General features: G+C 36.4%; 1 protein-coding gene across 2 annotated transcripts in view; it reads right to left on the reverse strand.

Moving 5' to 3' along the window:
- Window positions 1-1,611: 1,611 nt before the first annotated feature.
- The window catches only part of CRY1 (cryptochrome circadian regulator 1), a 39,229-nt gene continuing 26,411 nt past the window's right edge, over window positions 1,612-14,429 (reverse strand). Inside the window, exons 4-14 of one of the 2 annotated variants that reach the window (XM_014876976.2) lie at window positions 13,064-13,248; window positions 11,612-11,700; window positions 10,892-11,032; window positions 10,485-10,796; window positions 7,985-8,136; window positions 7,673-7,875; window positions 6,823-6,924; window positions 5,721-5,813; window positions 4,468-4,539; window positions 4,259-4,366; window positions 1,612-2,282 (exon numbers count right to left, since the gene is read on the reverse strand). In XM_014876976.2, the coding sequence (XP_014732462.2) occupies window positions 4,263-4,366; window positions 4,468-4,539; window positions 5,721-5,813; window positions 6,823-6,924; window positions 7,673-7,875; window positions 7,985-8,136; window positions 10,485-10,796; window positions 10,892-11,032; window positions 11,612-11,700; window positions 13,064-13,248 (1,453 nt within the window). In that variant the 3' untranslated portion in view covers window positions 1,612-2,282; window positions 4,259-4,262. The remainder of the gene's footprint in view (window positions 2,283-4,258; window positions 4,367-4,467; window positions 4,540-5,720; window positions 5,814-6,822; window positions 6,925-7,672; window positions 7,876-7,984; window positions 8,137-10,484; window positions 10,797-10,891; window positions 11,033-11,611; window positions 11,701-13,063; window positions 13,249-14,429) is intronic. The other variant, XM_014876978.2, reaches the window with a different exon arrangement.

The following is a 14,429-nucleotide window of genomic DNA, read 5'->3' on the forward strand; positions in this document are numbered from 1 at the left end:
TCTGTGGAAAATACTTAGCATCTGCTTCTCTATTCTCACCACTGAGTTTTTTCATCAATTTCACACATTCTCTGCCTCAAGACAGTAGACATGCCTCTATTTTCTTAGTAGTGCTTTTGATTTTGCCATTGTATACAAATCAGTATGTAGAGATATTTACATTAACAACTATAATCTAAAATCTAGTACTATGGTAATTTATTCTGCCACAAGATCCCTGCTGCATTATGTCATTGCAAAAATCTAATCTGAATTTTAAACCCCACAGAAGTGCCCCCTGTCTAGAAGTCACCAATGTGATACTAAGAGCAAGATAATTAACTTCTCTCACTTGAGAATTAGTTAATAATTAATACCAAGCACATGAAGTTTAACAAAGACAAGTGCTGGATTCTGCACCTGGGATGGGGCAACCCTGAATGTATGAACAGACTGGGAAATAATGATGCTGGAAAACAGTGGAGCTGAGGGTCCTGGTCAAGGCAAGTTGAACATGAGTCAGCAGTGCTCTGGCAGCAAGGAGAGCCACCCGTGTCCTGGGGGCATCAGGCACAGCATCAGAGCCAGGCAAGGGAGGGGATTGTCCTGCTCTGCTCTGAGCTGGGGGAGGTTTAGGTGCCAATACAAGAAATATCTAAAGGTCTCAGGGAGCCCAAGGGAGGACGGCAAGAATGATGAAGGATCGGGAGCAGAAGCTGTATGAGGAGCAGCTGAGGGCACTTGGTCTGTTCAGCCTGGAAGAGACCTCACTGCAGTCTGCAATATCCTCATGAGGGGAAGAGCGGGGGGGAAACACTGATCTCTTCTCTGTGGTGACCAGTGACAGAATCCAAGGAATGGATGGAAGCTGTACCAGGAAAGATTTGGCTTGGATATCAGGAAAAGGTTCTTCACCAGAGGATGGTTGGACACTGGAACAGGCTCCTCAGGGCAGTGGTCACAGCACAAGCCTGACAGAGTTCAAGAAGCATTTGGACAACATTCTCAGGTATATGATGCATGAGATTGTTGGGAATCATCCTGTGCAGGGCCAGAAGCTGGATTCGGTGATCCTTCTGGGTCCCTTCCAACTCAGGATATTCTAGGATTTTAATCTGGGCACCCATTCAAGTAATATGACTTACCTAGTCATATGCAAATTCATAGTGCTTCTTCAGAGATCTTAATGGTCTGAGAAAACACTTAGATACAACTTCTCTAAACATTTGAGACAGTATTGACTGAGCATTCAAGCAAGTCTGAAATCAACGTCCTCAAAAAGCAGCAAATTAAATGCATTGCAGGAAAGACTTCGCAGCTATCAAGCAAATTGTAATTATAGCAGGGAAAAAAACCCAAACAATCCAGACACCTAGATTCTGAAGAAACAAAAAATACATCGGTAAAAAACACTTAATGGTCAGAATATATACATGCAGTTTCAAGAAGAAGGCCTGGACAATGTGAATATTGTTTTTCTTCAGTATCATGAAACTTGGAAGTAAAAGGTGATATAGTTCATTGTTTGCAACTTCCAGATTAAGTCTAAAAAGAGTATGTCTCTTCTTTCCTGAAACAGTTCTGTTTGGAAATATAAGCAGGAGCAACAGAGCACACAAAAGACAAACATAGTTGTCTATATATACAATTTTCTTTTATTAACAAGGTATGTCATTACTGAACAAGGCAACTGAGAAATACAAGGACTGGACATATACATGAAAATTTTACAACTTGACTACGATTGGCATGTGTTTTATATACAGATGTGATTAATTATGGTTACAACTCTACTGTATTTGATTAAACACAGTCGTAAGCACTTACATTATGAAAATATGAAGTTGATCATACAGAGCTCAGGTACGGAATCTAAAAATAATAACAATTTTAAAGCTTCCAAACTTTCTATTTTCATCTGTTTTTCAGAACAGCACTATAGCTTTTCCTACTACCATATACATGAAAGATTATCAAAAATATATTGATGGGTCTATCACTAATCATGAATATTTATATTTACAATAAGTTAGCAAATTCTTCACCAAATACTTTATATACAAAACTCAATTTGCCCTTTGTGAAAGAGTCATTAAAAAGTTAAAAACCATAGAAATGCCAGTTAGAAATAATGCATTCCAAAAATTGGACTTGTTTACAACAACTGAGAACAATTGAAAATAATTTATGAAAAAGTATGTAATTTTAGAACATGAACTCTCACAACACTTTAGTTCCAATACACAGTAGCAGGAATTTTGTCCCATGTGTTCTTTGAGTGACAAACTTCTCTTCCAATCAAGCTGCAAGAAAAAAAGAAAAAAATTTATTCTTAAGCAGTTTGATGTGAGTCTTTGAAGCCAGAAGTAATTCAAGGGACCAATATTGTTTCCCCCCTTCTCAACGCAGGAAGCCCTGTCCCAATCTGTATTGGCCCAAATACTCAGAATTCTTATTTCTCACCTTAGAGGCTAAAAGGAGAAGGAAACAAAATAAGAAAAACCCAACAAAAGCCTCTGTACTCTACTTGAGTGCTATTCAGAAGTGCACAACCTTTTGCCAGCAGTGGTTTTGAGTATGATCTCAGTTGATGTTTGTATTTACTATAATGCTTTTGCAGCATGCTTTGAACACCCCTAACAAAATCATCTTCTCTGCCAAACTAAAAACCCCTCCAACCTGTCTCTCAATTGAAAAAGAGCTTAAACAGGAACCAGACGTTCTCTCTGCAGGTACTTCTTCTACACAGACACGAGCACCTAAGGAATTCTGCAATACAAAACATGGATGCAGAATGAATCTACACATACTAAGGATTAGACAGCTACTGAAACACAGACTCTCTTGGCATTGTTCCACTCAGGCCCATCCAAGTAACAGAAATCAGTTTGAGAACACAGAAGCAGTTCACAGGGCTTCCAGTATGTGAGAAAATAGCAGATGGATCACTCACTAAGGTCTCAGCTCACTTCTTCAATTGACAGCATTGTGGAAACAATGCTGTGGTTCTGCACTGAATCAAATCAGTATGACACAATTGTTCCTAATGCACTGCAGTAACTTTGACAAAGTGCCGCCACTGTATAACAAGCAAAATTAGATCTTGCTGTCAAAATCAAATGAAGTAGACTGAATTTCCCTTTTTATCTCTAGAGATGATGAATGTATCTTCACTTGTTGTATGGAATCCCTGTTTTCCAGTTCCAACAATGTCTCTCCATGTGCTATTATCTCGCTTGTTGTGCTATTCTTACTTATTCTTCAAATTTCGTAACGACCAATGCTCCACTTTGTTTTTCTTAAATATCTCAATCACCTTTAACCTTTGCAGCCGCACTCCCAGTCTTGAAATCCTGTCCCCTCTTGTTTCAGTCCTCCATTATTTGGCTTTCGTCCTTAGTAATTACTTTTTCATTTAATTCTTTTCAGGTCATCTTCTTTGTTGCTCTCAAATCAAGCTTACTGGGGGAAGAGGTATAGCAATTTTGGCCTTCTCTTTCCTCTGTCTTATTCCTAACTTTATCCAGAAACTACGATGGGCTTATCTTCTCTATGTTGATGATTTTACATATACAAAACTCCTTCTCCAGTTTTCTGCTTCTCTCTCCACATTTTCACACTTGTTTGTGTGCATTCATCTACAATGCCTTCTCCAAATTCAAGTCTTTCACCACAGCTTGACAAACCTGGGGAGTCTGAGTAACCTGCTTCAATTACAGACCAATAACAAAGGCTCACGTCTTCAAATCTTATTGGTCCCTACATCTTCACACTCAAGAACCACATAGCATTTTGTAGGTTTCTGGCAGTCCCGCTCTGAAACATGTTCTGCTTAGTCCACTTATGTACCTAAACTAATCGAGGCCCTGAGCTCTTCCTTTTAAGTTGACATAGTCTCCTGGTTGAGGTCACCACACATTCACAACAAACAATGCTACTGGCACAACTTAAGGTGACATGTAGGAGCAGAGAGTAACTGAAGCTACTTAAGCAGCTCTGCTAATGTATTAAAACCACAGTTTATCCATCTTCCTTTCATTAATACCTGGATCTGTGTCTGATAATCTTCAGTCTGGCTCTATTTTTGCAACTACTTCCTATCTCCTAATTCACAAAAACTCTTACAGCCAAGATTTCATACTGTCTGTTTGCAGAGTCCCCAGAAAATAGATATTTACAGCAATAGTTTAGGATCCTTTGCACTGCAGTGACATGAATGTTATCACAGACACAAAATTTGTACAGAACTTGGATAACTTTAAGGTGCCTCAGATCTTACCAGTTTAATTTGTGCTCTGTCGCTGGACTTTTGGTCCAACGCTCTGAGTTTCTTCTTCTGGATTTGGGCGTTTCCCTGCACTAATGCCAGTACCAAGGGCCGTTCTTCCTGATAATTTAAAATCAGTGTTTACATTAAGACTCTATTGCACCCTTATATATCCAAGAAAAGTGTTTGGGGTTTTTTTTTTTCATTGTTGTTTAAATTACCTGCTTGCAATAAGTGTGATTGCTGATTGTCTCCATGAGCATAGTGTAAGATACTACTTGCTTGACAGTAACCTGTTCAGACACAGTAGATATTTATTATACTATATAAAACTTAGAGCTGCAAGCAAGTGTAAAATCATGTTCTTTACAACAACAAAAAGGAGCCAATTGATTTATTTTCCATCATCAAGAAAAATCCTGCCAGAAACTATCCTGAATGCGCTAGAGTTCTTATGTAAAAGAAAAATAAGCCTCATGGTAGTCTACAGCAGTTAAACATATATGCATTCATATCTGCAGAGTGAACAACATTTAGTGCATATATATTTATGAATTATATTTGCAACAAGCAGAACGCTTGTATACCCAAACACTTTAATTATAAGTTGTTACAAATTTTGACATTACTTCTGCCAAGTCTCCTTATCCTTTTTATTATTTTGTTATAGCAATGCTAGTGAATCCCTGGCATAACTTAGTTGTGGAAAAACAAAAAAAGCAAGTAACTTTAAAGAAAGAAAGATGAGAATTTTCTTTTGATTCACGTATACTATCTACTGGGAACCTTGAAACTGAGTGTTCTGCATGAATAGTGCAATCAGCAGAAGCAATTGCAAGGTTTCTTGTTCTGAACAGTTGCGGTGTTCCAGTTACGTTCTGGGTGCTTAAACAAAACACAGATTACAGCCTTTCCTGATCAGTAAACACACCACCTCTGTTAAGACTGCAAAGAAACAAACAGTTGGGTTAAATTTCATTGCAACTTGGATCTAGCACAAACCACAGCTTAAGGTCCTGTATAGTTAAAGTAACTAAAATTTGCTTCCACAATAAGAGACTATCCACACAAACTGTGGAAATTAATTATATATGGAAAGAGTGGTAGTGAAATCAGGGAAAAGATAACATACAAATTTTACTATCCAATACACAAGGTGAACTTCTGGTTTTCAGTTTCTTTAAAAGTAGCCTAGGATAATGTTTATTAATTTTTGTTTAGTCACACTTGTGATCCCTCCCACTCAAAACATACAAATACTGCTCTAGATGAGCACTTTAGAGATAAAAATTACAAAACAAGCAAGTTCACTCTAAGAAATAATTTCAATGTTTCAAGAACAGAAACAAGGTCAGTTCATGTTGTAGACAGCAGCTGTCACCCAAAATCTATCCATACTATTTTGATGTTTTGTCTGGTTTTCCATAGTTGCAAGCATTTGGAGATCCTCTACAGACAGGCACTGCCATAATACCTTGCTGCTGAATTCCACTTGTTCCTGTATGAGAGTCTCCCAGGGCACATGGCTGAACAACAGAATGACCATCACCAGCTCCCAGCTGAGCTCCTGGAGAGGGCAGGGAAAAGACTTAAACATAACAGAAGGTACAACTCCAGTTTTGGGATTTAAAATGTGGGGGGTTTACCCTCTCTTCTCCTTTTTATTGTGGCTTTTAAACTTTTTTTTTAAAAACCACCTCATTACAGGTCCAAAGCTCTAATGGTACTTTTCTTTCCAAATTCACTCAAGCTCATACGAAAGGAATACATTTCTAATGAGAAAAGTGTAAGTACAAGTATACATGAATGCATTTTAAAGAGAAAAGAGTGCACATAATGTCAATTTTTTAAACATAAACCCTTCTTGTCTTATACATGTCCTAAACTTATAAGAAATAAAAGCTCAAGCACCCAGCTTTAAGGAGTTTGTATTTTAAATCTTCAGGAGAACTGTACTGGCTAAGAACAATAAGGTCCATCTTCCTCCACAATCTGCTTCTAACCTTGACTAAAGCCTATGAAGAATATAAACCCAGCAGATTTCCAGTTCTGCTATATCCTTTTACATTGAAGAGTCTAAGGAGTATATAGCATTTAAGTATTTAGGATACACCATGGGTTAATACAATCTTAATACTATTCTTGTTTTTTCTTAGTAGAAGTAATTTCCACTAAGCAATCTAATGCCAGCATTAGAAAACTTTACAAAGTTAATAATTCTCACTTGAAAGTTCACAAATCACTCCTTATTATAAATATCAGGATGTTTATACATCTCTAGGAGAAAATAATATTCGAATGCCTTTGAAATCAAATTGTTTGATGCTAATTAATAAGTAATTTTTGGAAGGGGAAAAAACAGCTGAAAAATATTTGCATATGTGACACTAAAAAATAATTTAAAGATGTGTATATAAATACTATCAAACAGTGAATAAATTTGAAAGTATTTGACTCGCACTCAAAAATGTCTTATGAAAGCAGTTCTTCCTTATTATACAAAATGGCAAGAGCATTATAAAAGAAGTTCATGTAGCTCAGTCCCAATAACTATGTATTTAAAGAATTTGACTGACCTCCTGTACTACCACAACCAGAAATGCTTTCTCCTGGTGAATAGCCCATTAGGCCACCATTTCCATTTCCATTTGGATTAGAAGGCACAGTTGCAAGAAGACCTAAAAAGCAAAACAAAATATATAAAGAAAGATAGCAAGAAAAAAAATATCAAGTGCAGTGTTCTGTTTTCCTTGTGATAGCCAATTCTCCACCCTCACCTTGAGTGGTTTACTTTTACGACAGGAGAACACCTGTCTTGCCTGCTTCTATTTCTTGCCAAACAATTTTAATTCACATTTACTTAAATTTTCTACATCATATTCTGCATAACTTTTCCAATGTTCCTTAGTTACACATATCCAATATATTTGGTTTAGTGCAATATATATCCTGATTCAATACCCAGTATCTGAACACACTGACTGCTCACATCTCCCTGAGCAGTAAAGTGCACCTGGTTTACCACTCAGGGCAAAGGGGAAGAATCTACCAGAGCCTGGGTTGGTGCCTACTTCTGCAACAGCATTTGCATATGCAAATACAGTATCACTGAAGTTATGAACCATATTAATTTTCTAATAACTAGTACTAAAACTTAACTGTATGAGAGTTTATCAGAATGTACAAAAAGCCCAGCTTAACAAAAACACTTCCAAAGTCCCATAGAAAAAAAATCTAGGCAGTATTTGGAGAGGCACTCCCCTCAAACTCCTTCCTTTCTCAGTTACATATAATATTTACTTGGATATGGACCCTGCCCCCTCAAACTTAGACCTGACTCTCACTGCTATGAGACTAAATTATGAATTGCTAGAAGGTGAGAAAAGTTTTAAGTAAATAAATAAAGCAAATAATCTATAATCATACCCAGTCCTCTGTATCGTGAAAGCTGCTGGTAGATCTGTTTCATCCTCTCAATATTCAGACGGCTTGCCTCTGCATGGTTTACCATTGGTTTGGGATAATTAACTCCTATAATACATTTTGCAGCCTTCTGGATGCTCTCTGGGGCATTCCAAGGATCATAGATGTATTTTGCAGGGAAACCTCTAAGTACTGGCAAATAACGTCTTTAAAAAAATAACGAGAAAGGTAAAAAGGTCATGTTAAGTATAAGGCTGCTCAATAGTTTAAGCAACACCCATGAATCATCACTGCAATTTCTGAATTTTGAGTTACCTGATATAATCCCCATTTGGGTCAGTTCTTCTGCCAAAACCCACCGGGCAGTAGCAGTGAAAAAACTGTTGAAAGAAGGAACTACAGGATAGCCACATCCAGCTTCCAGCATTCACACTCCAATCTGCATCAAGTAACAGTTCTTCAAAGACCTTAAGAAATCAGTGCAACAAGTTAGTCTGGGCATGGCATACTTTCAAGACACTTTTCCAGGATTAGTTCCTGAGTTTCTTATTTAAGCACTATGTTACCTGGCAGCATTCACAGAATGCTTAGTATGCAATTGCAAATGCCTTAATGCCAAACTCAATAACAAAAGAAAAAATTCAAAACTAGGCTTTTATCCTGTAAACAAACTTGTAAACATCTCAGGAAGCTACACATTCTTACATAAACACATCCTTGAAAAATAAATCCCCAAAGGATGGCTGGAGCCTTATGGCTTCCAAGTGGCATTTGCTGATTTCAGAAGAATTGCTTCATCACATCACAGTTGAGTAAGTGTTGCAAAATTCCAGAAAACAGGGAACATACAAAGTACATTTTGAACTCAAATTGCTAGTCTGAATACCTCAACTTGCACAAGATTTTCTCCCTATGTGAGGAATCCAACAAGTAGAATTCAAGAGTTTGTGGGCAGCACAAACATGAAGAAGTTGTGTTCTTGAAGGCTAACAGTTAATCTAGCAAGTCACAGTTTTGAGAACACACTCAAATTCCTGGAGACATTATGAACCACCAAGAAGACTGAAGGATGGTGTGACAGGTGATTTGCTACCTCTATTATATTTTAAAAACAAAACAAAATAAACCATGAGAAAGTTGAAGATTTATGAGGGTTTTACTTTAAATCTGGAGCTCAGAAGCTGTGAAACATTCAAGCTCCCAGCAGTGCTTAATTTTTCATCTTCAACACAGTACTAACTTGTATGAAGGAAGTTTATCTGCTCAGTCAGAGCACTAGCAATGCTGGCTGACAAAAAACAGGCGAAGCCTCATTCTGTGAAGGACAATGCTCAAGGACTTTTTTATAAAAGCAGTGCACCTAGAAGTAATTTTAAGAACAGATACTTATTTAATATATATTTTTTCAAGTTCTGATTTTCCTTTCAAACTTAGACAATTTCCAAATGTTCCAAAGCAACCATCTTTCTTCATGCTAAGGCACTAAAAACTCAACATCTTAGTACTGCCACTCAAATTCTGCTAATATTATTCCTATACAAGGTCTAAATAAGGTTATACCATCAAACAATGATCTCTTGATCTCTCTCTCCATATACTCAACAATGCACTGATTCCACAGTATACACTGAGTAAGTATTACAGAAGTATCTTCTACTAAATATCTGCAACTACTTAGGAAAAAAGTTTACTTTGAAAAAATAGGATTTATCTTATAGCACTTTCAAAAAACGTTTAAAATCATAATGCAACAAGATCTTCAAACATGAAGTGTGTTAGCACACAATTGTTCCACTAGATGCTGCCATGTAGTAAGACTTTGAAAATAACACCACATGGAAGCCAGATTAACGTCTGCTAGCTATGGAAACTTGAATTGAGCATTTTTCCACTGTACAAGTCTGCGGCCTTCATATATCTGCATTAGTGCAAAAGTAAGGACAAGCTGCCATGTATCTGTAATGTACTGAGTTACCTATGTATGTGCATCTTCAATGTCTGTATTTGTGAACTGCAGAAGTAACCCATTTTTTTTAAACTGAAAGGTGTTTGCTTATAACTGATTTTTTAAGAAAAGAAATTTCCTATGATTATATACATATAGAAATATGAGGTCAAAATCCCGATGGCAATTCAATTCTTTTAAATTTCAAAAATAAAATAGTCTGATTCTTAGTTTTTCATAAGTTATTACTCAGTAAAAGTTATGCTATGCTTCTAAAAATGTAAAATCGATTCAAAGGCTTAATTAGTGAGAATAAATTATTCCATTGTTTTCTTCAAAAATCTGACATTTTAAATTTGAACTTCATCATCTTATACCTGCATAAAATTAACTGCATTGAGCCTTCAGCCAAATCATGTTGCCTTTACCCACAGTTATAACACTGTCCTTTCAGCAATTTGTCACTTTGCCCATTCACAGTTTCTAGTTTTCTCTCTTTAATTCCCATAGTATTTCCCCTTTGCAGGGAAGCAGTTGCAAGATATGAACAGAAACTGTTCATACACAGAATGATTGGGAAAAGAAATCTAAATTACAATAGTTATCCATGTTTAATTTGTCAAGATTTAGGAAGAAATCTCAAATTTAAAAGAATTTCAGACCTGAATGACTGCAACAAACACTCAACATTCCAATAAAAGGGGATATTCAAGAGGCAAAATTTCAACACACCTGGTTTATCAGAACCAATTTAGATTTACCCACAATTTAAGCTTTAAATTTCAACTTAGACCACACAGTAACAGTTCTAGAATGACTATCTGAAACTTTAACAGGCACTTTAAGAAATTCAAGAATAAGAAACATTACCTTCATTCCTTCTTCCCAGCTAATCCAGAGGTCACCTCGAGTCAAAAAGCATGCTACAGCATGCCGGGCTAAATGGTGAATCCAACCTTCCTGACGAAGTTGTGTCATAATTGCATCAATCCAAGGAAAACCTGTCCTGCCTTCTGCCCATTTGGCCAAAGCCTCAGGATTCTTATCCCATGGAATTTGAACACAGATAGGATTCCCCTCCATTTTATCAAACCGTGGATTGTTAGTCGCCGCTGTGTAGAAAAATTCACGCCATAACAGCTGGCCATAGAGGGAGAGGGGAGGGGAGCTGTTCTTTTTTACCTGAAGATCATCATTAAAGAAAAACATTTTATTAGGAGAAGTAGAGGAAAACCATGGCATCTAAGAATATGTATCTGACCACACAGAAGTCCTACCTTTTTGTACAGATCCGTTAACTTGAAATAAAAGAGCCGACAGGACAAACAGCCAAAGCGGAGGTAAGGACTAAGTCCCGTAGGGCTTGCCAAAAGGGAATTTGCATTCATCCGTGGTCTTTCAAAGTTTGCTACCCAAGCCTTAAAAGAACAAAACAAAACAAAACCCACACAGCAAAATCAGACTAGAGGCTACACAGCAACTCAGAAAGGGAGAAATCACACACTGTGTGTAACTGAATCCAAACAGTGGACAGATGGTCAGATCACCTACGATACACAGGCGTTCCTTTTACATCAGCAGAGCCTCTAGAAGGTAAATCAACTCAATACAGAAGGCATGGACTGTCTTCCAGAACTATCTGTGCCCTTTCTTTTAAATACACTGGAAAACTAGACAGCTAGCAATACATGAGTTATCAGAGAAATTCCCCTTCAAAGTTATAAAATGTATGTTTCAAATAAAATTACTTCAAAAATAAGTAATTTTTTTTTTAGTAGAGAAGAGTAAAACAGACTGTCTCTAAAATTCATATCAAAGATAATCTACTATCATCTTTAAAAAAAAGCCTATTGATTTATATCATTGAGGCCTTGAGTTCAAGTTCGTGGGTTTGATTTTTTTTTTTAAACACAATTTGCCCAAATCCCCTTAGGTTTCACAGCAAAGAGTAACTAAGTTTCCCAGATATGAGAGACTTGCAGGGATCTGAAACACACCTTTCGTTCTAAATGTCTTTCTAAGCGTGTGAGAGCTTCTGTTTCTCCCCCTGGCCATACTGCAGAAGGCAGACCATCTGTGTCAAAACCTGAAAGACAAATTGGAACAAGGAAATTGGTTGTTTGCTTACACTGTAAGGCAACAAAATTATAGCATATTGATACTTGACTACTGCATCCTGAGAAAAACCCTAATTTGGACACATGAAAAAGTGTGTTTTAAATCAGTATGCAGCCAAGTCTTCTCAAAGCACATCCAAATACCTCTAACTTGCAGCAAAACTCAAGTTTTTCTTCTTACATTTACATTAACCTACATTACAAATTTTAGATGCTGAATGGTCTTACTTCAGTCCCAATTCTCCTGATTTTGGTTTCTTTTGGTTTTTAGTCTTTTTATTTTAATGAAGTGATCCCTCTACCATTTTTCAAATCTGCAATATGCAAGCTATCCTAAAACAGCAACTTTTTAAAAATTACTACTAGGAAGCAACAATTGCTTTTGTAATTTACCAAATGTCTTAAAACTTTTCCACCAAGGTAAAAGCATGAGTGTCATCTTCAGAACATTCCTAGATATCACTGACCTCAACTTAAATAACAGAGATTGTTAATTTGATGATAAACACATACTTGAGCCTCAAAAAAAAGATAAAAAGAATTTTTTTTCCACACCCCCCCACCTGCCCCAAGATTGCTCACTAGATGCATGGGAGAACATGTCTGCCTATAGTTTAACCACTGCATAGTGAGATTATCTCTTCTTATAAAGACTTTAGAAACCAAGGTCTATTTCGTGAGAGTTGAAATGGACTAAACAGGGCAGTCACAGAATAACCAAAATTTGTCCAGACCCTTTTGTTAGCAATCTGAAGGTCACAGCACATTTGCTTGTATTTTGAGATGTGTGGGGAAACAGGAAAGAGATGAGGAGCTTCACAGGACAATAGCTGATACATTTCTATAAATGTAATTTAAAGGAATTGTAAGACATTTTTTCCCCCCTCAGAGCCTTCTAAAGTAATTAATTGTCTTATTACTATCTTTTTTCAAGTATATCAAGAAAAGAGGGTGGTTTTTCTAAACTAGTTTGTTAAATGACAGATTAATGACCTGAAGAACAAAGATACTAAGTGTATTTAATATGAAATGAAGCATCAAAGACTATTAATTAGTAGCTTGATGATTATTTGGTACCCTGGGAAAATGGCTACGCTGTATTACAAGAAGGCAAACAGTACTTAGTATAGTTGAACCTGACCCCTCATTTACCAGAAAACAACCAAAATTTACAGAGTTGATTATCTTTTTTTGTTCCTTTTGTATGCTATAATTGCATCATGTTAACAATGAAGCACTAGCAGGACCTCACTTGCTGTTTTAAGTATTGTGCTTTTAGTGGTAGATTACATCTTAATTGTTTCAAAATGTCAAAGCAATCTGAGAACATACCCAGCTCTTCAAGTGATGGCACACCGTATTTCTCATCATGGTCATCAGAAACTGGAGTAGTACATTTTTTCATTACTTCTGGGGTTATAGTCTCCACAGGCATCTCCAGGGGTTCCATTCTACTAATTAGGGTCTGAAATCGCTTGTAAGTAAGAGGAGGCTGTCCTCCATTTAATTCTATTATTCTATATAAAAGAAAAAAGAAAAGAATGCCAGACAATAGTATTTAACTGTTTTTCTTTCAAAATATACACACCTACCCATACAAAGAAATATCTTCTTACCTCCCTCCAGCTTACATAGAATCCCAAATACACATGGTAATCCAGACAGTTAGAACTTTAAATACACCATCCTTCTTTCCCCACTAGGGAGACATACAAATTAACTCTTTATAACCAAGTCAATTTTCTTCATTCCTGGCTTACAGAAATTCCCTCATGAACAAGGACATAATGAACACTGACAGTTCAAGGCAAAGAAAAGAACAGATCAGTAAAGCAGATAGAGATCCTAGCTACATACAGAAGTATCCAAGTCATGCACAAGGTCTGGTATTTACATCCAAAGAAATTCCCTTTCTGGCATTAAGAACAGTAGTTGATATTAAAAATGCCTTAATATGGGGGGAAATTAACATATAGCTTATATACACTGCTGTAAAAACACAATTTCATGTTTTGCATTGCCATTTCTAATGTTTCTGAATCTTGGAAAAAAGGAAAACTTCACAGAAAAACTTACAAAGTGGTAGATGGAACCAAATGCTTATTTAACATTTGAGTAGGAGGGGAAAAAGAGAATTTTCAATTTGAGATTTAAAAAAACGTCAGCTGTTGATTAAAAAAAGTAAATACTTCCAATTTCACTGCCCTCCCATGTGTCTAACAGTCTCTTCTACATTGGCTCGTAAAAGAATAAAATGGGCAGCTACCACAATAAATCACTTAATGCTAAGAGAAGACAAGTAACACTTGTAACTAGCTTGTGGATTATGTTTCTATAATAGGGAATTAACACTAATCCATTAAATAGATCTGCAGAAAAATATAAACAAGACATTAAATAAGGCAATACAGGGATAGCAAACAATCACAAATTACTTATTGAATAGATAATTGGTAGGGAACAGTTCTTAAACTTAAAGGACTTTCTCATAACTTTTGAGTTCTCATAACTTCACAAAAAGTGAAATAAAGACAAGACAAACAAAACAACTAAACAAAACCAGATGTTATTTGGCAGAAATTACAGGTATGTTTGAGTAACTTAATTTTAAACGCCAGCTAATTAACACAAACATTATTTTCAAAAGAACTCCAAATTAAAACTGCATTTCAGATACAGTTCCATATCATTTTTTGGA

Source organism: Sturnus vulgaris, chromosome 5 (genome assembly GCF_052056855.1).
Source record: "Sturnus vulgaris isolate bStuVul1 chromosome 5, bStuVul1.hap1, whole genome shotgun sequence".
NCBI classification, from domain to species: Eukaryota; Metazoa; Chordata; class Aves; order Passeriformes; family Sturnidae; genus Sturnus; species Sturnus vulgaris.